General features: G+C 48.8%; 1 protein-coding gene across 4 annotated transcripts in view; it reads right to left on the bottom strand.

Annotated features, from left to right (window-relative positions):
- AHI1 (Abelson helper integration site 1) overlaps positions 1-26,768 on the bottom strand; it is an 862,008-nt gene that overhangs the window by 788,663 nt on the left and 46,577 nt on the right. For 2 of the 4 annotated variants that reach the window (XM_078649231.1, XM_078649230.1), the window contains exon 2: positions 6,948-7,019. In XM_078649231.1, coding sequence (XP_078505357.1) covers positions 6,948-6,957 — 10 coding nt within the window. In that variant the 5' untranslated portion in view covers positions 6,958-7,019. The remainder of the gene's footprint in view (positions 1-6,947; positions 7,020-26,768) is intronic. The other 2 variants (XM_078649229.1, XM_078649228.1) reach the window with 1 other exon arrangement.

Raw genomic sequence — 26,768 nt, 5'->3', positions numbered from 1 at the left:
CTTTATACACTTAGCTCTGGCGCCAATTGGCGCCCTGTTGTGACACTACTGTTTTGCATTTTATTTTGCCTTGCAGGTTGGAAACACTACTAAACTACTTATCTTTTTCCAACTCAAACTGGTGTCCTGCCTCTTTTGTGGTGTGCCTGGTGTGTCGTCTGTGGGTACTGCGTGAGTGCTTCACATGTCCTCGAAGTTTGGCCTGCCCGCTTGGTTCCATGCTACCCCCTTGGAGATTTGGGTAACACCATTTCTTACATTGGTGGCGAGCGGTGGGATAGGACTGGTGTTTGCGCAGTACCACAGCGGCCACGGGTTACACCACAAGTAGAGCTTTGAGAGAATTCAGAGCCTTGTTGTGAGGATTATTGTTTGGCTGAATATTGTTTGCTATATTGCTTCCTCCTGAAAGTGTTTTTTTTCTTGGAATTGTGTCCCCTTGTTCCACTGTGGGTGTGTCCCGAGAACCTCACCACGATGGGGTTGGTTTATGAGGAGGTGGAACTGAGGGAGTACACCGAACAGGAGGTGATAGACTTCCTCCTGGAGAGAGGGATACCCCCGGTAGGAAACATTAGGAGAAAGCCGTTTCTTTATGAGGCCCTCAAGAGGGGAGAGCCCTTAAAGATCGGTGGGGACCTGTCTGATTACCCCCCCGAGTATTTGAAGGGTGGATTCGGTAGAAGCCAGTGGGAGGGCTCCCAATCTGCAATCCTGGAGGGTAATTACCTGGATGGAGAGGAGGAAGAGTTTGGCAGGGCAGAGATGCCAGGAGCTGATGAGGACACCGTAGATAGGGAGTCCCGCACTGGGTCCTGTCCCGGGGGCACTGCCCCATCCCTTTCCCTGTCCCCAGAAGAGTGGGTAGATAGGAGGGAAGAAAGGGAGCATCAGCTAGTGCTGGAGAAGCTCAGATTTGAGCAGGCCATGGAGTTAGCGCAGCTGACGATTCAACAGCAGAGGCTAGAGACAGACATGGTCCTAGCCCAGGAGAGGATGGCAGAGGCAGAGAGGGCCTTTGTCAGGGAGAGAGATGCTCAGGTGGGTAGGTTGTCCCCTGAGAGTGGTTTTAAGAGCCTGGATACACCGAAGAGGGTGGGATCCAGTGGTGGCAGCGAGTGTAGGTCCAGTGCAAGGAGTCCCATTCCAGATGCCCAGGAGACCGTGCCTGATTCCCAGGAAGAGGGGGACGGGTTAGTGTTCAGGGGCAGGGGAAAACTGTCCCACCAGTCCTGGGGAGAGTTTGAGGAGGAGTGTTGGACTGCATTGGAGGATTGGGTGGTGAGAAGAGCAGTGGAGGATTGGGAAGGGCTGTGCCATGCCGTTATTCGGGAGCACATGCTGAGGAGTTGTGTCCCAAGTCTGCGTCACCATCTGTTGCAGTACGGGTTCTCAGACCCCAGGGAACTTGCCCGGGAGGCAGACCTCTGGGTAAGTGCCAGAGCGTCTGGAAAGACATTGGGGAGTGATCCAGAAAGGAGTGGTGCAGGGATCTTCCGACCCAGTGTGGCGGGAGAGGTGAGAATCCCAGCTAGGTCCCAGGATAGTGGGCGGGTTGTAGGGCCTCACATCCCATCTATAGGAGGGAGTGAGACGGGGAGGTGTCCCGAGGTGCCCCAACTGCAGTCACAGGGCCTGGAGAGTTCTTTTAGGGAACCCCAGGTTGGGAGCCTAGGCTGTCCCGATGTGCCTTCTCATGAAGGGGATCCCCTAGTGTCAGGAGAACCCGGAGCATCAGTAACCAGAGCTCCAGTGGTTCGGGGGTCTGACCAGTCACAGGGTTTAGATCCTGGACTGGGGTTCCAGGTTCAGGGGTTGCCTGACCTGGAGGGTGGGGTACCTGTAACCAAGGTCCCTACTAGTTTGACTCCCAGGGGTACTTCTCCCGGTGGGAGGGTGCGGAACTCTGGGAGGGGGTGCAGAGGGAGCAAGGTCTCTCCTCTGTCACCGGCTCAGCCAAAGGGCCCAGATCCCGGGTTGGGTGGCCAGGTTGAGGGTTTTCCGGACCTGGCGGGTGGGACATCTGTGTTCAGAGTCCCCCCAAAGTTGACTCTCAGGGGTACTACTCCAGTTAGGAGGGTGCGGAACTCTGGGAGGGGGTGCAGGGAGAGGGAGGACTCGCCCCTGTCACCGGTGCAACATGAGGGTTTCGACTCCAGGTTGGGGAGAGAGTGGTTGTGTGAGGGTGTCCCCAGGAGAAGGAGATGGAGGAACCCTAGGAGGAGAAGTAGGGGGAGGAAAGCCTCGCCCCTGAGTGCTGGTCAGCCTGAGGGTTCAGACCCCAGGTGGGTGGACCAGTGGCAATTTGGAAGGAAGAGAGTGGTCCAAGAGCATTACAAGCCTGAGGCTAGAGCCTCCCACTCTAGGAAGGAACAAGGGCCAGAGATTTCTGGATGGCCTAGAGGCCAGTCCTGGCCACATCCCACTAGGGAACACCAGTGGGGTGGTTTGGTTGATGAAGGGAGGGTTGCGAGAGAGAACCATTGGGTTCCAGAGTGGAAAAGAGACTGCAGGTGCTCCTGTAGTTGCAGGCCTGCGTCCACCTTTTTCCGCCCCAAGCAGGGAAGCCCATCAAGGTATTGATCGGTCTACCCTGGCTTTTGGCTGGGGGGGGGGCTGTGTTGGACTTGGCCTTTTCCCCCAAAATTTTTCGCTTTTGACCCCCTTGTATGAAATGTCTCCCCCATGGGATTAAACCTGTATAGGCCATGAGAGGTGTGAGACACCTTGTTAAAAAGTAATGTCATGTAATGGTGTGAGCACTTGTACATTTCCCCATTTTAAAAATGCACCTGACTAAAATGTACTGTGTTTAAAATGGATGTCATGGCCATGGGTTTTGCCACTGTACTGCCATAGGTCAGCAGTCTAGCTATTATTACCCAGCTACCCCTAGCATTTGGAGGGAAAGCCTGGCACCCCTGGTGCTCACCCCCTCCCCTTGAGCCAGTTTAGGCTAGTTTTGCCAACATTCTAGAAGGTTCTGGCACTGCCTGGGAGGAGGGTATAAGTAAGGGGGATGTGCCACCAGAGAGTCAGTCAGCGTTGGGACAAGAAAGAGAGGGGACCTGCTGCGAGGTGCTACCGCCACATGGGCTTGTGAGCTGGGCCCTGCACCCCTAAAACCCCCTACTCTACTGTCCCCCGGGCCCCTGATAAAGGAAGGGCCCCTAACCAGGACACTGACGCTGTTGGGACCTGGAACTGCGCCAGCGCAGCGCGACAGAAGCCCCAGGAGGTGAGGAGTGTGCCCCTGGGCTGCCTGGAGGAACTGTTGCCCCTTGTGAGGTACTGCCTCTCAAGCGCTGCAGAGGGAGTGTGCCCCTGAGGAGCTGTTCTGGGACTGTCCGCCCCCCTTGGAAAGTGTGGCCCCTGTGGAAGCGCTGGACTGGGAGGCGTGTGCCCCGAGGAACTGTGTCTCGCTGACCTGCCTCAGATAATCTGCCCCTGGACTGCCTACCGAGCGCTGTGGGGAGAGAAGCGCTGGGGCTGGTGGGGCCCCCGAGGTGCTGGTGGCCCTGAGAGCTGTGTGGGCCGAGGGAGGATCGGTGCGCTATGAATAGCGCCGATTACTGAGGAGCCTACCCTCGTTCTGGTGCGCTGACCGCCAAATAAATAATTAAATAAAGGGAGCCTACCCCTTATTACCGCCGATCTCACTGCCGCGGCCCGGCGCTGTTGTGGGGACCACCCACCGTTGTGGATATCGTCGCGGCGGCCCCCAGTGCCAGGAGAGGGCCGCCGATGTGAAGAGAGGGCCGCACTAGGCCCTGAAGCCGACCTGACCCGCATCACGTGGCTGGGGCGCCGGTGACGTCTTCCGCCACGCCGCGCACGGATTGGCCCAGCGGCCGCGCCCCCTGAAGGCCGCGCAGCGATTGGCTGCCGGCCTAGAGAGCCAGAGAAGAGGAGCCGGCCGAAGCCCTGGGTCCCCGTGAGGGAGGGGGACCCAGGTGAATTGCCGTTTCGGGGCCTCTGTGCAGAGGAAGGAGCCCCGGGAGAAGCGACCGGAGCGAGAGGCCACCCCGCCGGTCTGTGCCCCCGAGTGAGGGGCCGGTGAGTTAGGCGGGGCCGGGGCACACTGTTGGTGCCAGCCCCGCCTCCCGACCTGAGGCAGCCGGAGGAGCAGAGAGACTGCGGGGCTCCCGTGAGGAGGAGGGAGCCCCGATTGGGCCGCCCAGAGGCGTGTTGGAACCCCCGGGCCCCCGTGAGCAAGAGGGGCCCAGGTACTTCCGTAAGAAAGGAGTGCCCCGAGTGTTGTGGCCCGAGGCTTGAGGGGAGGGAGGGCCTCGAGGCACATTGCCGGTGCCTGTCCCTCCTCCTCGAAGCTGAAGAGAGCCCCTGTTTGGGGCCTGAAGCCTCGCGGAGGCTACCTTTAAGTCCCAGGCCCCCGTGAGGAAAGGGGGGCCCGGCTATAGTCGCGAGAGAGGAGGGGGCATCGAGGCACATTGTCGGTGCCTGCCCTTCCTCAGTGAAGCCCTGCGCCTGCTGTGGTCCCTAGGCGAAAGAGTCCAGGAGCAGCTGGTGAGTGGGGCCACAGCTGGACTGTGTAGGGGTGGTGGGAAAGGCAACGGGGCACAGGGTCGGGGCTCGCCCCCCCCCTCTTCTTTTGGACACCGGGACTGGCCATGTTGGCCCTGATGGTACACAGGAGACCCCTAGACTGGGCAACCTCCCCATAGTGAGAAGTGGAGGCCGGGGTTCTTTCTATAAGTAGGATTAATCCCTAGGGACTGCGAGCTTTGTTAACGCAAGTTACCCTGTGTGTTTGCCAAACTGCATGTTTAGGTCTCAGGGAGTGGTTGCCCTATGCTTAGTTCTGGGCCCCATCGGTTATTGTTCCCCTAAGGTGACCCGGGTAGAGTTGATGCTAATATACCCTGATGTTTGATACCCCTAGTTTGATGGTAGAGGGAGCCTAGCTGTTTCCTTACAGGTGTTCCTGGTGTATGAGGAGGGCCCCTACCGAATATTACTGCTGGGTGAGGTATGTTCTGCCTAATGTTGGTCAATAGGTTGGCCTGACTTGTTATTCCAGGCCCTTGGTTATGCCCCAGGTTAATGGGCCAGCCGTGCTGATTTATTACAGGTGCTCCTATTTATGATGTACTGTGAAGCCCTGATGTTTTTCCCTTACAGGGGTTGGGTTGGCGTTATTGTGCATGATGTATATCTATGCTAATGTGGTATTTTGCAATTACAGCCCTCCCCTAGGGATGAGAGTCTGAGTTGGCCCCACCAGATTGGCACCAGATCTAATGTCATTTTGATCCCATCCTTTTTCCTTTCAGCATGGACTTATAGACTCAGCCCTTACTTCCCATGTAAATAATCCCCCCTTTATACACTTGGCTCTGGCGCCAATTGGCGCCCTGTTGTGACACTACTGTTTTGCATTTTATTTTGCCTTGCATGTTGGAAACACTACTAAACTACTTATCTTTTTCCAACTCAAACTGGTGTCCTGCCTCTTTTGTGGTGTGCCTGGTGTGTCGTCTGTGGGTACTGCGTGAGTGCTTCACATGTCCTCGAAGTTTGGCCTGCCCGCTTGGTTCCATGCTACCCCCTTGGACATTTGGGTAACACCATTTCTTACACTGCGACTTTGCAAACCTAAGATATTTGGGAAGAGTATGGTTCTTTTTAGGGCACTGAACAGCTAGCCAAGACTATACTGACCGGCAAAATGTTTCCCTAGAGCCCCACTGAAACTCCTCCCACAGAGCCAGGGGCCAATGTACTTCAACACAAAAGACTGTCCTCCACATTAACATGGGTACTGGCTCCTTTTAGTACCCTATGAAATGCCCTCTGTCAACTATGTACTGTGAATACCTTGTGTGTAGGGTAGCAATAAGATACTTTTTCTTTTTATGAACTAGAGTCCTGGCTGAACATTAATTTATCGATTTTTATTCGATTCGTGTTGCATTCTGAGGCTCTTACCCCACACCACATACCCAAGTAAGCCTTGGACTACATTGCCTGGGTACTCTGAGGGTCAGGTGCTAAAAGGGTGTACTTGGTTCTCAGTTTTTGGAGAAACAGTATGGTTAAAACAAAAAGGTCCCTATTGGTAAAAGGCACAGATTGTTATAATCTGAGCCCAGCCCCCCCTGCCCCGGTTATCTGAACCCAGTTCCCCTCCTTCCCTAACCCCCACATTGTCCTGGAGCTCATTTAATATATGTGCGCAATATGCTTTTTAAAGACATAACAGTCTCAATAAATGATCACTGCTTTTAATAAATAGTACACTATTCCCCCAGATGACAAAATGTACATTTGGGTTTAACAGTTGTAGTGGTTTAATTGGCGTTCAATGGAAAATAGGTTAATTTAATACCGCAAAATGAACCATCCCGAGTTCATTAATTAGCACCCTTTACTCCATAAGGGGTGGAAAGACCCCTGTTGGTCTACATATCAGCAGATAAAACAGTAGAAGTCGTTTCATATGAATTACACATGAAATAATAAAACAACCGTCAACCTCACTGCAACCAGCTTTGAGGCTTGGTGAAGTACCTCATGCTATGGGAGAAAAAGAGTACTTTAGTAGATTGTGGGTGGTAAACCTTCCCCAAACGAGGGCTAAAGTAAAACAAAGGCCTGTGCCCACAAACTATTGATTCAGCCAAAAAAACAACCTTTTTCCCCAACATCTGCTTTGAGAGGACAGCAGCCACCTTCTATTATGAATGGGAGTACACTTTGGGAACAACTCTGAACAGTACAGACCCTGCGTACAAATGATCCCAAATGTTATATCAAACAAACACCGGGCCCCACAGATAGTCATGTTCTCTAGGGCTAAAAAGTTAGAAAATGTCAACAAGGGTCATGATGTGCCAGCTTTCAATTCAATAATGCCTAAAAAATAAAATAGTACAAATACAATTTCAAATTATCTAACAGTTCTTCTGGAATAAGAGGAAATGTCTTACCTGTTGGCATCTTGAATTCTGATGGACGGTGGTTGTAAGAATTACATTGCTTGTCCAGGTTCAGCGACACATCTGCAGAATTAAACAGGATAATTAATTAAAAGAAGGATAAGACCTAAATAATTCAAACTTTTGACTAACTAAAAGGTTAGGGGACTTTGGCACCCAGTGATCCCTTAGGCTTTCTTGCGTCAACAACTGGTGAGTTCTGTATATTATAACACTAGAATGTGTAGAGCCCCACGAAAGACAATGCAGAGGCTCAAAGCCAATAATTGCTGGTATAGGCCTTCTGCCCCAACATTCCGATACTTTTCTCCCCCCCCCCCTTTTTAATGTAAAACATTCCACCCTCAGTGGGGGAAATGCTCTAACACAGTGTTTCCCAAACTATGGGTCGCGAAAATCCTAGCAATAAATGAAGATGTCTTTAAATTCCATGTTCGCCTCGTCACATTTGCTGCACTTTAAAGGCTGAGGTCAAATGGACTGGAGTTTACAATCTCCTCTCACTTTGCAGTTGGTGAAAGAAAAGTAAAGTTAATTGTGTGACAGTCTTGCTGGGGTAATGAAGTGTGAATGGAAAGGCTGTAGGATGTCATTTTTGTAACAGACAACAAAATGTAGATAACTATAAACGAATGGTACACATTCATCAGTTAGGAAATCAAGCCAAGCATTTGCAATGCAACAGGTCTCGCATTTGCGAGAGTTTAAGCTATTGGCATAGTAAATGACAATGCCTTTTATTTATTTGTTTCGTAAACCAACACACAGAAAAGACATTGCCATTTATAATGCCAATAGCTCAAACTTTTGCAAATGCGACACTACTTTAATGGTGGTCGCGACCTTTTTTAGACACTGCTCGCTGTATTCAGGTTACAGCGAGCCACACCTAAAGAAAGGGGCGCGGCCACTAATAAAGTGAAAGAACGGAATGGAGAGCTTTTACTGGGAAAAAATAAACAGCTAACATAATGTGGCCGCTAAAGTTAAAGCGGACTGCGCTGACAAATACAATAATTAAAGAAGCACAGCTGCTATAGTTACAGCGGACCGCACTGGCAAATTAAATAAAGAAGTATGGCTGATATAGTTAAAGTGGATCGTTATTACTAATTAAATATAAAAGCGGGTGGCGTGCTGCATTGTAGGAAGCACGCCGTGGGGAAAATCATTGAAGAAAGTAATGCTCACAGACTAGATAAAGCAGACCGTGTAACATAATTAAAAAGTCTAGTTCTCATGGAAGGTTACAAATGCAGAGAAGGCGGTACCAAGGAGGAACTACTAAGCCTATTAATGAATCAAATGCAATGATTTAGAAAGGACAATAACAGGAGCCAATTGAAAAGATGGGCGGTGCTTCAACTCCCTACCTGAATACAGCATGCCTCGCAGCACAGCGCTGCCCAGGGTCGACCTAAAAAGTAACAACATCCTGGAAACAGCAAACACTCATAGGGAATGGAAGATGAAGTAAAGCATGTGAAATGTACGCAGGAATAACAGTTACATTAACGTTTTTACACTTATTGAGAAATCATGGAGTGTTTTTGCATGAAAAGTGAATAGGACTACTTGGCTGAAAGAGACCGGTTTCAATGTCCATTGCTTTTAGCCTTACAAAACGTAAGAAGTTTGGTTTAAAAAGACCACTTTCCTGAACATAGTACAACGGTGCACATTTTATAAAGTAAAATAAAGAAAACCATTAATAAATCTCTTGCTAAAGAACAGAAAGCCTAACACAAGATATATCACTAATGTACATTAACAGCAATGCCTTGACAATAGACGCATTAAAATATTCATGGACACAGTGCTTATATACAGGCACGCCAATATTCTCCACTGTGCACACATAGATGAGGGAATAAAAGCAAACCTGTTCAAATAGCAAAGTGTCTGCTTTCAAACTTATAGCAGAACCTTTGTTGCATCATTCATTCAGAATATTAAAAACACCATACACTTTTGCCGGACTGAAGAGATAGCTTCAAAGGTATCTAATGTACCCTGCGTTTCGTGGACGGCTTTATCTAACTAAGTAGGTTTAGGCAATGTTGGTGAAAATAGATGTGGCCCAATGATATTGATTATTTGGAACATGTGTATTCATGCTATGGTAACAGGTGGACCCGAGTTTTGTGCGGTCTACGCTTTTAAAACCGAAGGGCTTGGAGATATCAGCACATTGCATATCCCTGAGCAGGTGATGTGTGTCTGATGGGGCAAACAAATGGCACATAACTGAATAAACGTCAAACAGAAGTTACCAGAGTGGTGACAAATCAAGGACCCTGTCGCCTTCTAGGGCTGTGCACTCACTGAAGCACTGTTGTGCACTTGGTCAGCGTGTTCTGAACAAATATGCATTCACCACGCCCACTGCTTGTTTATTTCTCAAGGCTCCTCATGTTGCACAGAAAATGTTCATAACAATTGTGGCTTACAAGAGGTTTGAGGCTATCTAACGGGCTACTGAATATGTAAATAAATACCTGTATGAGAGAGCTGCAAATCCGCTTCCGCCCCGGCGTCTTCAAATGCCTGTGCCCGACAAATCGCGCAGCAGGCAAGGCACAAGAGTTGTTTTTTGGATCCATTTCACAAGAGAACAAATCACGGAGAGGAAAGAAGGGGTAAGACCTGCTGGTTGAAATAATGGCTTTCAGCAAGTGAGGAGGAGCAAGAAGGTCTGTGTGCAGTGTCCTGATATACCGTGTGCAGTGCACGGATTGGTTTGTGTGCAGTGCCAGAGTGGTTCTTTGCACATATACGCACAGGTCAGTGTGCAGTGCACGGGTTGGTTTGCTGCAGTGCCCGAGTGGTTCTTTGTACAGTATCCGCACAGGACAGGTCAGTGTGCAGTGCATGAGTTGGTTTGCGTGCAGTGCCAGAGTGGTTCTTTGCACAGTATCTGCACATGCCGGTGTGCAGTGCTCGGGTTCTTGTGCTCAATGGGGTTTGAAGAAAGGGGAACTTTACACCTGTAAGGTGTGGTGCATTTTAACCATGCTCCAGTGGTAATTACTGCTGATGTCAGTATCGCCGTATGTCACCACTTTGTAAGCGGGCACTCAGTTGATATGATGTTGGTATCTGGGCCCCCTAATTCAGCTCTAATGTTGTTGGCTGAGGTTATATTTGGTACAAAGGTAAAGTTCTGTGAGCAGATGGCAAGCTGCAGTCGGGGCGGGGTGGGGGCACCCCATCCGACGGAATAATGCACGCATTAGGCAGGTCTGAGTTCCTGGCACGCAGATGAGAGAGTAGGTTTGTGGTCGGCAGGCGCATGGGTGTCTGGGCTGTCAGTGTCTCGTGGGTGTGTGCAGTGTCCTAGCGTGATTTGTGTGCAGCGTCCAGTGTGACTTGTCTGCAGTGCCAAAGTGTGATTTGTGCACAGCATCCTGGCGGGACTGTGTGCAGCGTCTGGTATGACTTGTGTCCGGTGTCAGAGGTGGGTCTGTGTGCAGTGCAAGACCAGCACCACCAGGCAGGACGCCGCTCAGTACCAGCGAGTTTTACCACTGAAAGTAATCACACGTCATCTTTACATACCATTGGGACCTCAAAAAAGAATACACTCCGGCCGTGAAATTCTATCCTGTGAAAACGGGCAGCCTACGGAACAAGTTTACCGGCGGCGGTATGTGTGTCTGTGTGCGCGTGTGTGTATGCCTGCGTGTGTGTGTGCGTGTGTGCCTGCTTGTGTGTGTTTGCCTGCGCGTGTGTGTGCTTGTTTGTATGTGTGTGTGCATGCGTCGTGAGTGTGGCTGTGTGTGCGCGCGCGAGAGGCGAGAGGCGAGAGGCGAGAGGCTGACTTGCGGTGAAAGTGGGACAGGGGATGTGCACGGCGCCGGCCTGGGCGTGCGCGCCCACGAGATGAAATCGGCGAGGGAAAGCGCGTGCACTTCCCCTGTCCCACATTCAAGTAAGCAAAAGAGGTATACTAGAGGTCCTTCGCTACGCTCGACCTAAAATAATTAAAGTACTTTTGGGGGATTTCTGAAGTGTGAAGGAAACAAAGATTTCAAAAGGATCAGAACAAATCAAGACGCTTTACTTCGTGATGCACAAATAAGATATTGACTGAAACCCGATTTCCACACATTATCATTTGTGAAACAATTCAGTTTTCGGTAAATCTGTATGTCTGTGCCAATTTAGTGACAATTTCAATGAGAGATGTGCTGTCTGTAAATGACAATGTGCTACCACAGAATGCTTTTGATACTATAAAAAAAAATCTCCTGTCTCATTACCGTTAAAGCTAGGTGGGTCACAAACTCTTAACGTACTAAACAAGCATTTACAATGCAATGGTTTTGCCTTTGGAAAAGTTAGAGCTATTGGCATTGTAAATGACAGAATTTGTATTTATGTGTTGGTTTTGAAAACAGATAAATAAATGGCATTGTCATTTACATTGCCATTAGCTTAATCTCTCGCAAATGTGAGACCTATTGTAAAGACCACCGCAATGGAGCGCACACCGGGTCTAGAGATTCATCAGTCCAACAAGTACCGACTTGCACCCACCTGGGTGATCCACTATTTAACTACAAGTACCAGAATCCCGAGGGGCGATCCGGAGGAGGGGCTAGCGGTGTGCGCTCCATTGCGGTGGTTTCTATTAATTGGCTCCCTTGAGCTTTGAGCCGACGGGCTCCTGGATGCTGCCCTGCGTGCCGGTTCGGGCATCAAGGCCATTGACGGTTGTTTGGCGGCCTTCTCCTCCACCCCTAACCATTTCTCTACTGATGAGGGAAGTTATCCCGAAACCCGAGCCATGTCTCGGGCGATACCCAAAAACCCGGGACATGTATCGGGTCTAGAGATTCATCAGTCCAACAAGTACCGACTTGCACCCACCTGGGTGATCCACTATTGAACTACAAGTACCAGAATCCCGAGGGGCGATCCGGAGGAGGGGCTAGCGGTGTGCGCTCCATTGCGGTGGTTTTTGTGAGACCTATTGTACCCTACGGACGAGCTCAGCAGACAGCAATTACTACCACACACACACACCCAGAGCCACACACACACCCAGAGCCAGCCACACACACACACACCCAGAGCCACACACACACACACACACACACACACACACACCCAGAGCCACACACACACACACACACACAGAACCACACACACACACACCCAGAGCCACACACACACCCAGAGCCACACACACACCTAGAGCCACACACACACACACACACACCCAGAGCCACACACACACACACCCAGAGCCACACACACACACACACGATTCAGAAAAGGGGGTGGTGATGAACAGTGTCTGAATTAAGCAGACCACTCTTACCCAGTCCAAAGATCAGGGCTTGATCCATCACCGTTATTTAGCTCACTGCCCCATCCCAGCTCAGAACCTGGCTATATGCAAATTAGTCTGTCCCTGGCCTAGTGCATCATGGGAACAGGGCAGACCAAACTACCAAGCCAATTCTTCACCAGAAAGGAGACAAGCTACCGGGGACCGGTTTCTGGCATTTCAGCCTCGTCGGCCCGGCTTGCTTGAATCCTGATGGAGCAGTGAGCAAGGGACTCATGTCTGAGTATACCCTGCCACACCTATAGTGGCCAAAAACGATTCAGAAAAGGGGGTGGTGATGAACAAAGTGTCTGAATTAAGCAGACCACTCTTACCCAGTCCAAAGATCAGGGCTTGATCCATCACCGTTATTTAGCTCACTGCCCCATCCCAGCTCAGAACCTGGCTATATGCAAATTAGTCTGTCCCTGGTCCAGTGCATCATGGGAACAGGGCAGACCAAACTACCAAGCCAATTCTTCACCAGAAAGGAGACAAGCTACCGGGGACCGGTTTCTGGCATTTCAGCCTCGTCGGCCCGGCTTGCTTGAATCCTGATGGAGCAGTGAGCAAGGGACTCATGTCTGAGTATACCCTGCCACACCTATAGTGGCCAAAAACGATTCAGAAAAGGGGGTGGTGATGAACAGAGTGTCTGAATTAAGCAGACCACTCTTACCCAGTCCAAAGATCAGGGCTTGATCCATCACCGTTATTTAGCTCACTGCCCCATCCCAGCTCAGAACCTGGCTATATGCAAATTAGTCTGTCCCTGGCCCAGTGCATCATGGGAACAGGGCAGACCAAACTACCAAGCCAATTCTTCACCAGAAAGGAGACAAGCTACCGGGGACCGGTTTCTGGCATTTCAGCCTCGTCGGCCCGGCTTGCTTGAATCCTGATGGAGCAGTGAGCAAGGGACTTATGTCTGAGTATACCCTGCCACACCTATAGTGGCCAAAAACGATTCAGAAAAGGGGGTGGTGATGAACAGAGTGTCTGAATTAAGCAGACCACTCTTACCCAGTCCAAAGATCAGGGCTTGATCCATCACCGTTATTTAGCTCACTGCCCCATCCCAGCTCAGAACCTGGCTATATGCAAATTAGTCTGTCCCTGGCCCAGTGCATCATGGGAACAGGGCAGACCAAACTACCAAGCCAATTCTTCACCAGAAAGGAGACAAGCTACCGGGGACCGATTTCTGGCATTTCAGCCTCGTCGGCCCGGCTTGCTTGAATCCTGATGGAGCAGTGAGCAAGGGACTCATGTCTGAGTATACCCTGCCACACCTATAGTGGCCAAAAACGATTCAGAAAAGGGGGTGGTGATGAACAGAGTGTCTGAATTAAGCAGACCACTCTTACCCAGTCCAAAGATCAGGGCTTGATCCATCACCGTTATTTAGCTCACTGCCCCATCCCAGCTCAGAACCTGACTATATGCAAATTAGTCTGTCCCTGGCCCAGTGCATCATGGGAACAGGGCAGACCAAACTACCAAGCCAATTCTTCACCAGAAAGGAGACAAGCTACCGGGGACCGGTTTCTGGCATTTCAGCCTCGTCGGCCCGGCTTGCTTGAATCCTGATGGAGCAGTGAGCAAGGGACTCATGTCTGAGTATACCCTGCCACACCTATAGTGGCCAAAAACGATTCAGAAAAGGGGGTGGTGATGAACAGAGTGTCTGAATTAGGCAGACCACTCTTACCCAGTCCAAAGATCAGGGCTTGATCCATCACCGTTATTTAGCTCACTGCCCCATCCCAGCTCAGAACCTGGCTATATGCAAATTAGTCTGTCCCTGGCCCAGTGCATCATGCGAACAGGGCAGACCAAACTACCAAGCCAATTCTTCACCAGAAAGGAGACAAGCTACCGGGGACCGGTTTCTGGCATTTCAGCCTCGTCGGCCCGGCTTGCTTGCATCCTGATGAAGCATTGAGCAAGGGACTCATGTCTGAGTATACCCTGCCACACCTATAGTGGCCAAAAACGATTCAGAAAAGGGGGTGGTGATGAACAGAGTGTCTGAATTAAGCAGACCACGCTTACCCAGTCCAAAGATCAGGGCTTGATCCATCACCGTTATTTAGCTCACTGCCCCATCCCAGCTCAGAACCTGGCTATATGCAAATTAGTCTGTCCCTGGCCCAGTGCATCATGGGAACAGGGCAGACCAAACTACCAAGCCAATTCTTCACCAGAAAGGAGACAAGCTACCGGGGACCGGTTTCTGGCATTTCAGCCTCGTCGGCCCAGTGTAAGAAATGGCTTGGTATTCCCAGTGTAAGAATTGGCTTGGTATTCCCAGTGTTAGAATTGGCTTGGTAGTTTGGTTTGCCCTGTTCCCATCATGCACTGGGACAGGAACAGACTAATTTGCATATAGCCAGGTTCTGAACTGGGATGGTGCAGTGAGCTAAAAAACGGTGTTGGATCTAGCCCTGATCTCTTGACTGGGTGAGAGTATTCTGCTTAATTCAGAAACTCTGTCCATCACCACCCCTTGTTGTTAAATACACACACACACACACACACACACACACACCCAGAGCCACACACACACACAGACACTCAGAGCCACACCCAGAGCCACACACACACACCCACACACCCAGAGCCACACACACACACACACACACACACACCCAGAGCCACACACACCCACCCAGAGCCACACACACACTCAGGGGGCAGGGAAACAAGCACAGCGAGGGGGCAGGGAAGCAAGCACAGCGAGGGGGCAGGGAAGCAAGCACAGCGAGGGGGCAGGGAAGCAAGCACAGCGAGGGGGCAGGGAAGCAAGCACAGCGAGGGGGCAGGGAAGCAAGCACAGCCAGGTGGCAGAGAAGCAAGCACAGCCAGGTTGCAGGGGAGCAAGCACAGCCAGGGGAAGGGGAACCAGGGGGCGGGGGAGCAAGCACAGCCAGGGGGCGGGGAAGCAAGCACAGCCAGGGGGCGGGGAAGCAAGCACGGGCAGGGAAGCAAGCACAGCCAGGGGGCAGGGAAGCAAGCACAGCCATGTTTCCAGTGCTTGGCTATTCTGAGCAAACCATTGGTGGATTCCCAACCGGCAACCATCCTCATCTATATTTCCAGCGGACGATAAGGGGGGCGTTAAGTTAGCTCCCCTGCACCATGTGACTCCAGGCATCAACCCACCCAATCTCCTTGCTGGCTCTGGTACCTTGAAACACTAAGAGATGCTATGTCTGTGCTCTACAAATAGGAATTAATAATAAATTACGGTTGTTTTGTGTGCATACCTATAATCGATGAGTGATAGAAGGGGGCAGAGCTTAGAGTATTTCCAACTGTCTGTGCCTAGGTTACCTCTGTGTCTCTGCCCTATACACCTGGTACCAACGAGCAGTGCCTATAACAACCGGCGGTGCTCCAGGCACGGTCAGGTGTCCCACTAGAGGAAACATTCTGAAACACATCACCATTACAGATTATGGAAATAAAACTGAACAAAGAGTCTGGGGAAGTGGCAGAGGAGAGGACCGGCCTCGTGTGAATCAGAGGAGCCTCCCTTCTAGATGTGCACTGTCCACGCTGAATCGCACCTTTGCAGGTGCTCTACACCTATTTAACAGTGACTGACTCTCAGAAGAAATCAATCAACGAACATGCAGAGCTCCACAAAAAGGCTCAAAACCAAAATATCATCTACAAATAATTCTACAATCAAACTCAGATAAGCATTAAAAGATAGACAGACGCAAGACTCATCGTGGCTGAAGCACTCCATGAAGACATGCTAAAACGCAAGCGGTGTACTAAGTAAATGGATCCCTATTTAAAAGTTCATCCCTTCCAATCTTCAACTCAGCCAGAGGCCTCCTCTAGACCTGTGTGCCCTCCCATCTTTTTCAGGTAGCTTCATCAAGAGTCACTCACGATGAGGGACAAGAAACAGCAAAAACTTCTGCTACAGAGTAAAACTGTTCCAATGCGATGTAAAGGTTGTGCAGGGTCTAGGCAATCCTTCTCAGAGGATTCTAAGTTAGGACAAGTAGAAAGCCGGGTCCAGCGAAATACCAAAGAAAGCAGTCCAGAGGAATACAAACCATCACAGGAAAAATTTATTGTCTGCCTCCCCCACCCTGCCGCCAGGGACATGAATTCTATATGGTCGAGATTACCCTGGGCCGCAAACTGCAAATGAATCGCTGCTGCAATCGCGTGCAAAGCCAAACTGCGGGACAGTCAGCCGTAGCCGACACAAAAAACAACTGATTACCCAATGGAGGGATACGCCACTCAGCTGCAGCTCGACTTGGTACGATCGCCCCCAAAAACAGCTGATCACCTCCCCGAGGACCCACACCACTGTACCTCAGCTCATGCCCCCCTCTGCTGCAACGTGCATAAATCTAAAAATTGCGGGACGGCCAGACAAAGCTAAAGACAAATTCCCGATCGGTCCAGGGAGAGACATCCCTTCGCTGCAGTGCACACATCTGATCTGTGTGCCGATCGTACTAAACAGCTGATCACCATACTATACCTCAGCGTGTACACTCCGGCATGCGGGACGGCCAGCCGATCGTGCCATGCTCTTCATCGTAAGCCGATCACAGTCCTCTGCTGTCCGCCGATCAGGTTCAGCCAATCCTTGACGCAGTGGCTGGGAGGCCGCAGAGGGCGAGCCGCGGGTTGTGCCTCCAGGAACACCGGGCGAGCCAGGCACAGGAGTGCAGTCCAGACCAGTCCCAGGGATCGCTACTGCCCGGCTGCCATCTTCGGAGGAATGACAAAACAAACCTTGGAGAGAAAAAAAAAAAACATCCGCCCACCGCCGCATGACGTTCTAAAAGGGGCGGGATGCGAAAAAATCTATGGAACGCCCACGAATCTGGTCAAAGAATAACGGACAGATCTCTCTTCCAATGGCTAGCCTCCATTTATGGAGCTAACCAATGGAAGAGAGAGGCGGGACAAAGCCCCGTACTACCTAACAAAAGATTTCGCCTGCGCGAACACTGCTACGCAGTGGACGCCAGGCGAAACCTAAAAATGAGATGCTGTTCTAAAAGGTTTGAGAAGCACTGCCTCACAGCCCTTCTGCCTCAAGCCCGTCTTCCTTCTGCTCATGGGTTGTTAAAAGCCCTCATTCTCACAGGCAGAGGGCTTTTAACAACCAGTACAGTCCTCGGCAGTGGGCTTAAATTTAGAAAATTAGAATGGGAGCTCCACTAAAGACAATTTTGTGGCTAAGGGACAACAATGGCTGGTACAGACTTTCTGCTGTTACATTCCAATGACTCTCTTAGTGTTTCTACCTGTTCAGTTTAGAGCAGGCTTTTCCAACAAGTAGCTCTTGAGCTACTGGTAACCCTCCAGAAACCTGGTAGCAGCTTTTCTGTGTGCAGGCCAGCATTCCAAATTAGAACCTTTTGCTTGCCAAAATGTATATCTGTATATGAAAGCGGAAACATAGGTGTGGTCGAAAAGAAAATAAAATGGTGTATTTTTAGAACTCATACACTTAAATTTGAAGAAAGATGGTTGAATTTCCAAATCATATTTATAGCTAATATATGGGTGCTAAGTCATGATTCGCTGGGGAAGCCTATTATTAGTGTTATTATTATCTTGATGGCAAGGGCATTGAATTTTTGGCTGCTATGTATGACTCATATATAGGCATTCCAAATACAGTTTAATTAATGTAATTTTCACTGATGTAGTCACTATTACAAATCTAATATTAGTAACACAAGATACGTTTAATTGACCATAAGTAGCTCTTATTACAGAAAGGATTCGAGACTTCTGGCTTAGAGCATCCTGCCCTTGGGTTGAATGCTCTAAAAACTTTATATTCCCTCTGCCTCAGGCTATACGGATAGGTAAATTCTCTCTGGCTTGTTATAGGCCTGAGTATCAGGTGAGGTCCTATAACACAGGTAATGGGCCTTTTACAGGTGGCATATTCCCTAGGCAGTATGCTATAATACTAACGTACGCCTATGTTACTACTGAACATGTATAGTGGGCAAGAGAAAGAAAGTGACATTGAGCTTGCATGTTAGTCAATGGAGTGCCAAATAATGAGACATTAAGCTAAACATGGTAATGGCTGTGCATGGCAATTATGAGACTGGAGGGACATACTGTTGTGAGAGCTGAACTTCAAAATATTAGAGTTCAGATGATTATTGAACATCCTGGTACAGAGAAAAATTGCATAAAGCGTCATGAAGTATCAATACAGACATACAGAGTTATAAAACTTAGCCTAACTAAATAATTCTAGCAAATACAAGGTCAGACTTGTAGAGTAGACATATTCCCATAAGAAAATGTAAGTCAAATGGACAGAAAAAATGAAAAATCGCCCAGCGACATCAACCCTGAGATGAATGTGAAAAGCTAACCCACAGCTTTAAAGCCTTGGAATTTTCATACACAAATCACACATTCTATTACTAGATTCTGCAAATTTAGCATAATAGGATCATGGTTAGGGTAGCATTGGCCAATGAGAAACAACAACGTTGATTTAAAATCTTTAGCACTAACCCATTCATTAAGACAATGGAAATCTTCCACCTACTCTCTCAGGAACTGTGCTCCTTAGATAATCAACACAAAATAAAACGTTTCTCAAACAATGGCTCATAGAATTGACGCCCCTTCAGCGGAACTTCCAGTTGAATTCCTTGAATATGATACTTTGGGTACATGGTGGAAGCTTCATTCACAATGCACACTTCTAGCACAATGGTTCATTTATTCCTTTATATCATTACTTAATGCTCCTCGGAGAAAGAGGAAAGGTGGCTGGCAGCAGGACACTGATTGGGAGGAGGAATGAGGAGGAACCACATGAGCAGAACACTAGAACTTGCATCTGTATTAAAATAAATGGCTTATCAGGGAAAATGTGGCATAACTACTTCAAAAGCAGGTGGCTAGATTAGTGCTAAGCAGGGTAAATAGGTGGATTGACGATAATGATATTCTATCCACCTATCAAGCAGGATTCCGTTCCCATGTTAGCACTATTGACCAAGTGTTTAGATTTATGATGATTTACTGGAATACGGTGGGGGCACCCTTTATGCAGCATTCATAGATCTTAAATCTGCATTTGATCTAGTGCCCCGTAATAGACTATCGGACACCCTTAAGGAAGCAGGGTTGCCTGCTGAGATCTTATCATTCATCATACAACTACATGAATCTACTTATGCCCAAGTCCGGTGGGGTCAACAGGGTGAGGTAACAGAACATTTCCTTGTGAACAGGGGAGTTCGGCAGGGTGTGTTCTAGCCCCTACCCTTTTCTCTCTGTTCATCACTAACGTGATCTCTTACTATACTGGATACCCTACAGACGCTTCTACTCTCGCCGGTTCGAGGGTCCCTCTTTTAATGTTTGCAGACCATACTTTAATTTTGTCTAAAACTCAAGTTGGTCTGCAGAGAGCCCTTGACAGATTTATTCTTTTTTGTAATGACCATGATCTTGTAGTCAATATTGACAAAACAAAGTTCATGGTATTGCATGAACATAAATCAGTTAAAGCCAGAGCAGTAATGAACTCAGTGTCACTTGAACAAACGGACTCTTTCACCTATCTAGGTGTTACAATGGGCAAAAGGATGACCTGGAAGCCAGAGATGGATCTGCTAGTCTTAAGGCACAATCACTTGGCAGGTGCTCTCCTAAAAGAACACGGTGTATCCCAAACCAAACCAGTTGCTCCCGTTTTAACTATATACCAAGGGAAGGTTAGAGCATCTATGATTTATGGAGCTGAACTTTGGTGCTTCGAATATTTAGCTTTTTTAACCCGAGCGCAGAACAACTTTTTGAGGGCATTGACCGGCCTTCCCCAGTCTACCCCACTTAGACCATTATATCTAGATCTGGGGTGTATTCTGTGTGAGGAAGCTGCGGGTTTTAGACCTCTTGCCTACTGGCGAAGGCTTTAGACTACCCCGGAGTTAGCTCCTTACGCCCAAGCTGTTAAGCACATAAGAGAAGCTGACAAAACTAACAAAATCTCATGGTTACAAATGATTAAGGCTACATTATTGGACATGGACCTTATCCATTTGTGGCTAGACCCAGAAGGGAATTCATTCCCCTCAAAATCAGATTTTAAAGCCCAATATAAGGACATGGTCCGCTTGAAGTCCCTCTCTCAGGTGAATGGTGCTTCCCTAACAGGTCTCTTCTTGGAACACAAAATAGACTATAGGCTGGAAGCCTATTGGGATACCATTATGAGCCCTGGTGATAGGAAGCTCTACCATCAATTTAGAGTGGGTACCCACCCCTTAAAATCTTTTACAAACAAGTGGAGGACGGTACATGATTCAAAATGTCACTCTTGTCCTGGGGAGTATAAGATTCTACCACATGTTTTGTTTGTGTGCCCTTCATACAAGGGTCCTCGCCACAAATAGCTGAAGCCAGTTTGCGCCAAAATAGGAACAAGATCTTGCCAGATGGCTATGCGCATTCTAAGAACGGATACTAGCGACGTCATAGCTATTGCTATGGCTAAATTCTGGAGCTGGGAAAAAATGGTCAATGTCTGTATTGTGGCAAAAAAGGACATTTCGTGTGAGAATGCCCAACTCGACCTAAGACTCTAACCTCAAAGTCACCACCCTGTTCTTCTTTACAGGGAAACTAAAGAGTTCAAGAGGTAATCAGAAGAACCTTTTGAGCAAACAGCAAGTGGCTCCTGATCAGTCCATTGCTAACACGCTACAGATTTCATCACCACATTTAACTCTTCATGCTACATTAGTTGTGGATGATATGTCTCTTGATGCAGTAGTCTTGATAAATTCTGGGACAACAGGAATTTTCATTGATGCTAAATATTATACTACTTTAAACATCCCCATCATGGTAAAAAACATGCCAGAAGCTGTAAGAGCAGTTGACAGAACAATGTTGACCTCCAGGCCAATTACACAACATAGTTGTGTTGAGTTGTGTTGAGCCAGTTGAGTTACCGGTACATCAAGAATCATGAACATACCAGGACATTATTAAATTGGACATCATCGATGCTCCATAATTTCGTATTATTTTAGGAATGCCCTGGCTAATGGAACATAACCCTAGAATTGATTGGGCTCAAAAAAGCATCCATTTTGTGTCCTGCTATGGAGATCCTACTCTAATGCCTCGCAACGCAGCCGTTTTCTTATTATGGCGGATTTTGTTTTGTTTCCTTTATTGTAGTTTGTTTTCTTTTTTTCATATATTGTATGATGTGCCTCATGATACTCAATATTATTTCATGTCATGTACATTTACAATATTGTTCGAGGTTATCATGTGGACAACAAAAATATCAATAAAGTTTGTCCTAAAAAAAAAAAAACTATCCATTTTGAATCAGAATTTTGTACTCGAGTCTGTTTGACGAAAGCCCATGAACACTCTAGCAAAACACAGGGCATAATAATACACCTACTTCCACCACTAACAACTCACATAATCGCAACTGCTGCAGAAGAAGACACTATGCTACCAGAACAATACGAAACATTTAGTGATGTCTTTGATACCACTTTGGTAGAAACTCTACCTCCGCACAGTTTACGACTGTCAAATAGATCTCTTACCTGGAGCAAAAATCCCATGCAGTCGAATCTATGCCTTAACGTAACACGAAAACCAACAATTGTGAACTTAGATTAATATTTTTAAAATGGGCTCATTCAGCAATCCAAGTCCCCTGCGGCCTAACTGCTGTTTTTTATACCAAATAGTACTGACGAATTACAAGGGTGTGTCGATTAGCGAGCTCTCACTGTTAAGCTCTCTTAGCTTGCGTTTGATAGGAGCAAACCGTCTGCGTGCCTCCTGGACAACAGATGCCGAAAGCTGCTGCTGCTGTTGATCGCGTGCAGCAGAGTGCTCTCTCCCGTGGGCTGCGGGAGTCACAGGAGCCTCGAGTGCCCTACAACGCCCTACACGCGGCAGGAACGGCAGGGCATTGCTGAGAGCGGCGGCGGGAGCCGTAAGTTGCTCTCCGGTGCGGCGGGAGCCACTAATTACCTCCCGTGAGCCGCGAGTGCCTTCCAACGTGGCAGGAACGCGGCAGGAACCTCAGGGCATTGCTGAGAGCGGCAGCGGGAGCCGAGAGATGTTCTCCGGTGCCATCCAGTGCGGTGTTGTCTCCAGTCAAGGTTTTCGTTGTGCCTGAGCGTGCAGCAGCAGGCGCAGTAACGGGCGGCGGCAGCAGCAGGGTTGGCCGCAGGAGCTTCCCGGTTTTCTGGTGTGAGCCATCCTTCACCAAACACTGCAAACAGATGCAAAATTGCAATGGCGGCCAGAACGCCTCAGACCTCTGGGAATTCTGTGCAGGAGCAGGCCGAGTTCGTAGCAGTGGCTGGAGCGTCTCTCATGCAGCAGCCGTAGGATCTCTCAGGTCTACCGGTTGGGTGAGGTGAGCCACAACTCCACTGCAACAGTGCTGCAACACTGCCGCAATAGTGCTGCAATCTGAAAAAACGCTCCAAGAGGTCCTGAAGGTTTTGAAAGTCTTCTTGCTCCTTGTTCCCCCATGATTCTACTTGCCATTTGCCACTTCAGCCATTCCCCCTTCCATCTACTCCCAGGCAACGAGGGTAGGCAAAGGGAGGGCGCAAAGCCGCAAAAGCCGCCAAAAAGAAACTACGGAGCGCACGATAGCGCAGAAGAGGCTCCTTTTCCTGATTATCTGTGCAACGACTTATGTGCAGTCCGTCTGAACGAGAGAGTGCAGAGAATCTTGAGGATCCGGACCAGTAATTCCGGCGCGCTCCTGAAGCAAGAGCGGCTTTGGAGCACAGCGCAGGTACGGCCTCAGACCTCTGACTTGCGGGACTGTTCTTCTGGATCAACGAAGTGGTGCAGGGCGGTGCAGACCTACGGGATTCACGGGATTGGTTCCTTCCCGTTAACGGCTTCTAACTGCCCCAGATCTACGGAGTGTGTGGGGTGGCCCTGGTCGGATTGAAGGCACTGAAGGCAGCCCCTATTCTATCTTGCCTAGCGAGCCTGTGTTTGCCAACTGTAAGGAGCTGGGGCTGCAGGGTATTTGGGGCAGCTGCTCTTAGTTTGTCTAACCTGCTTGCTTGTGCCAATCACCCTACAGAAGCGGGCTGGAGGCTCCGGAAGCGGTCAGCAGCGTCTGGAACTGACCTCCTTGGTGTGCCCCTTGCTGTGCCTGTCTGTGCTTGTCTGGTGCTCTCATCTTTGGGTCCTTACCGCCACTCGTACGGTAAGAAGCTCTGACTGTAAGCCCCACAATCCACAAATCTTGTTACCCCTGAAGTTTCTGGGCTCTCTCTTTTTGTCTTGTTCTGTTTCACCTCTGTCCAGCTGCTGCCTCCATTCTCAGCAGAGTGATTGGAGAGAGGAGGTCACCGCTGGGTGCTATCGTCCAGCAAGTAATCCGAGTGAAGGCAAGAGCCTTTTGTCATCTAAGTACACCGGTGCGAGATGTCTGCAAAAAAATTACGCTCAGGCTGTGTACTTTCCTCGTCTCTAAGGCGTACAAGTAGATTAAGGAGATCGTATAGTGGGTCCAGACATTTACAGCATCTCTGTTATAAAGCTCAACCAACCAATACTGGTTACTTCTGCAAAACTCCCCGGTCTGCTCCTGTGGAGGTAATACTGGGTCAAGAAGTCTCACTCCTTAAGCCCATGCTAATAACAACACCTAATTTGTTCTTGGCGGAAGCACAGACGATTCCCTGTGGCCTCACGGGAGGGTCATACAAGGTACTGCGTGCGAAGGAGCCACGACCCAGATGACTCAGTCAAACTTAGGACTGGAGGACGACTTAAGTGGGCAGCTATTCGATCCATCCCCAAGTACAAATATGAGCCCTGGTTCACGCGTCCGTCACTCAACTCAACAGAGCCAGCAGAGTAAACAGCACATCTTTTTAAACCAATTAAACTTTGAGCACCTTACTGCTGGTTCATTTACTGCATCTGTCGTTGACTTTTATGCAAAACTGGACTCGGAACATCTCTTTAACCAGCAGAGTCATCCAAACATTACTGTGAATAGGGAAAAACCTAATAGTATGATTGTGGCTGCATCTGGGGTCTCTTCGGAATGGGGTAGCGCTGACAAAAGATTAAGCGTTGATTGTGCACTTGGGCATACCAGAGGCTCCCGGGAGGTCTCAGGTGGGGATGTTCTGGTTATGGATGAGAAGGCAATTGCATGTAGAAAACTCAATCAACGGGAAGACTTTACACTCCCAGACATTGATATAGAAGTACAATCAAGGGGTCGGGAAGTTCCTCATGACCAAGTCGACAAAGATGTCTATTCGAAGAGTAGATTCAGGGAGAAGAATACCCCAATAGCAAGCTCTTCCCCTAGATGACTCTCTCTGCCTTTCTTATATTGTAGCTCAAGTCATCTGACTGGTACTTCCGTGGAGTTCAATCGAGTTGCACATGAAGTACATGATGTTTTCTTGCCTTGTTCTCAAGTGAAGCCTGGAAATGAAAATGAGAAGCATGATGTGCCCTCTGAATATTTGGTCTGCATTGAAAGAATACCAGGTTCCATTCTATCATTACTGGAGAAATCTGTATTGAGTTCAGACCATATGAGTGAGTGCTGGTATTTGTAGAGCGCACTAATGCAGAGGCGTCTTGGCGCTATGCAGGGTAACGTACTGTAGTACTTGCCACTATCCTATCTAGTAAAAAGCCATGTTTTAATTTCCTTCCTGAACCGCAGATGATTGGAAATTTGCCTTAGCTGTTGAGGTAATGCATTCCAAAGCCTAGAAGCCAGATGGGAGAAGCTCTTCCCTCCCCAACGTTGACTATTGATCTTAGACACCAAAGCCAGCCCGCGAGAGGCAGACCTCAGCGAGCGGGTTGGCATGTACCTTGAAAATAGATGTTGAAGATCGGGAGCCCCCACTCCCGCCAGTGCTTTGTGCACTAAGCACAGCGCTTTAAAGTCAATCCTCCTCTGGACTGGGAGCCAGTGTAGCTGCCTGATGGCCTGTGAGGTGGAATGATATTTGGGCAGACAGAGTAGCAATCTGGCAGAGGCGTTCTGGATAGACTGCAATTTGGCCAGTTGTGCACACTCTGCTCCCAAATACAGGGCATTGCCATAATGTATTCTTGAAAAGATAGTGGCGATTATAACCGTTTTCCTGAGATGGTAAGGGATAAACGGCAAGATCTTTCTCAGCCCCTTAAGCACAAAGAAACATGCAGACACTACCTGGTTCACCTGTGGCTTCCAAGCCAGATCTTTGTCAAAAATGAACCCAAGGTTCCTTGCTTTCACCACTGGAACCGGACAGGCTCCCGCTGTTGTAGGCCACCAGTTGTGGTTCCAGATGGATGCTTTCTGTCCAAATTCCAGGACTTCTGTCTTCTCTGTATTCAATTTTAAAAAGTTCGAATTCATCTACTGCATGACAGCCGACATACAGCAGGCGAAATCAGCGGGCTTGAAGTCTACAGAGTGGGAAATGGAAACAATCAGCTGAGTGTCATCCGCGTATGACACCAGCTTAAAGCCCAGGTTCTTTATTATCTTGGCTAGAGGGGAGACGTAAATATTAAACAGGGTGGGTGATAACGCAGAACCCTGAGGAACTCCTCCCGGCAGGGTAAAGTTGTCTGACTGATGACCGTTCCAGGAGACAACTTGCTCCCTGTCCGACAGGAAGGATGAGAGGAGATCTAGCGCTAGGCCCTTGACACCGATATCCTGCAGCCGTTGGATAAGTACCTCATGGTTTACGGTGTCAAAGGCCACCGTGAGATCCAGTAAAATCGACGTGACCCTACCTCCCTCATCCATTCCCATCCGAATTTCTTCCGCTGCCATCAGCTTGAAATGATCTCTGTAATGTTGTTCGAAGTGCAAAAGGTAACAAAAACTGATATGATTATCCATTCGCCTAAGACATGTATGCAAACGGGGGAATAGACAGATGCTAGGCCTCCTATTCCTGCCTCCCGGAGAGAGCTGAGGGATGTGTCTGTTCAAGCAGGAATACCTCTATTTCTACTACCCCCCATTGAACCTTGTGTAATCTTGACAAGGAAGAGTTTTGTTGAAACTCACTCTTTGGAGAGTCCTTGGTGGGCCTTCCTCTGAGAAATGTCACACGAAAACCTTACCCCTTGTTCATCAAGGGAAAGAAGGGGGGCAGTATGGAAAGCAAGAAAGACGAGAAAAACAGGAGCAACGTGGGGCACAAAGGTAGGGGAGAGATGGATAGGGAGGCCCCACCCCCATCCACCTCTCAGGGTCAACCCCCTATGTCATCAGTGAAAGGGGGGTTAAAAGCTAGGAAGAAGGGAAGTCTCACAATAACTCCTGAAAGGGGATACTATGAAAAAAAAAAACATAAAAAGATAAGATGATTCCCTAAACGTAAAATGGTAAAATTACATTTCCCACAAAATCCTGATTGTCAAAGTGAACCCCAAATTACAATGGTGGA

This window comes from Lissotriton helveticus, chromosome 6 (assembly GCF_964261635.1).
Source record: "Lissotriton helveticus chromosome 6, aLisHel1.1, whole genome shotgun sequence".
Lineage (NCBI taxonomy): Eukaryota > Metazoa > Chordata > Amphibia > Caudata > Salamandridae > Lissotriton > Lissotriton helveticus.
The sequence above is the reverse complement of the archived record's forward strand: the minus strand, read 5'-3'. Positions and strand labels throughout refer to the sequence as shown.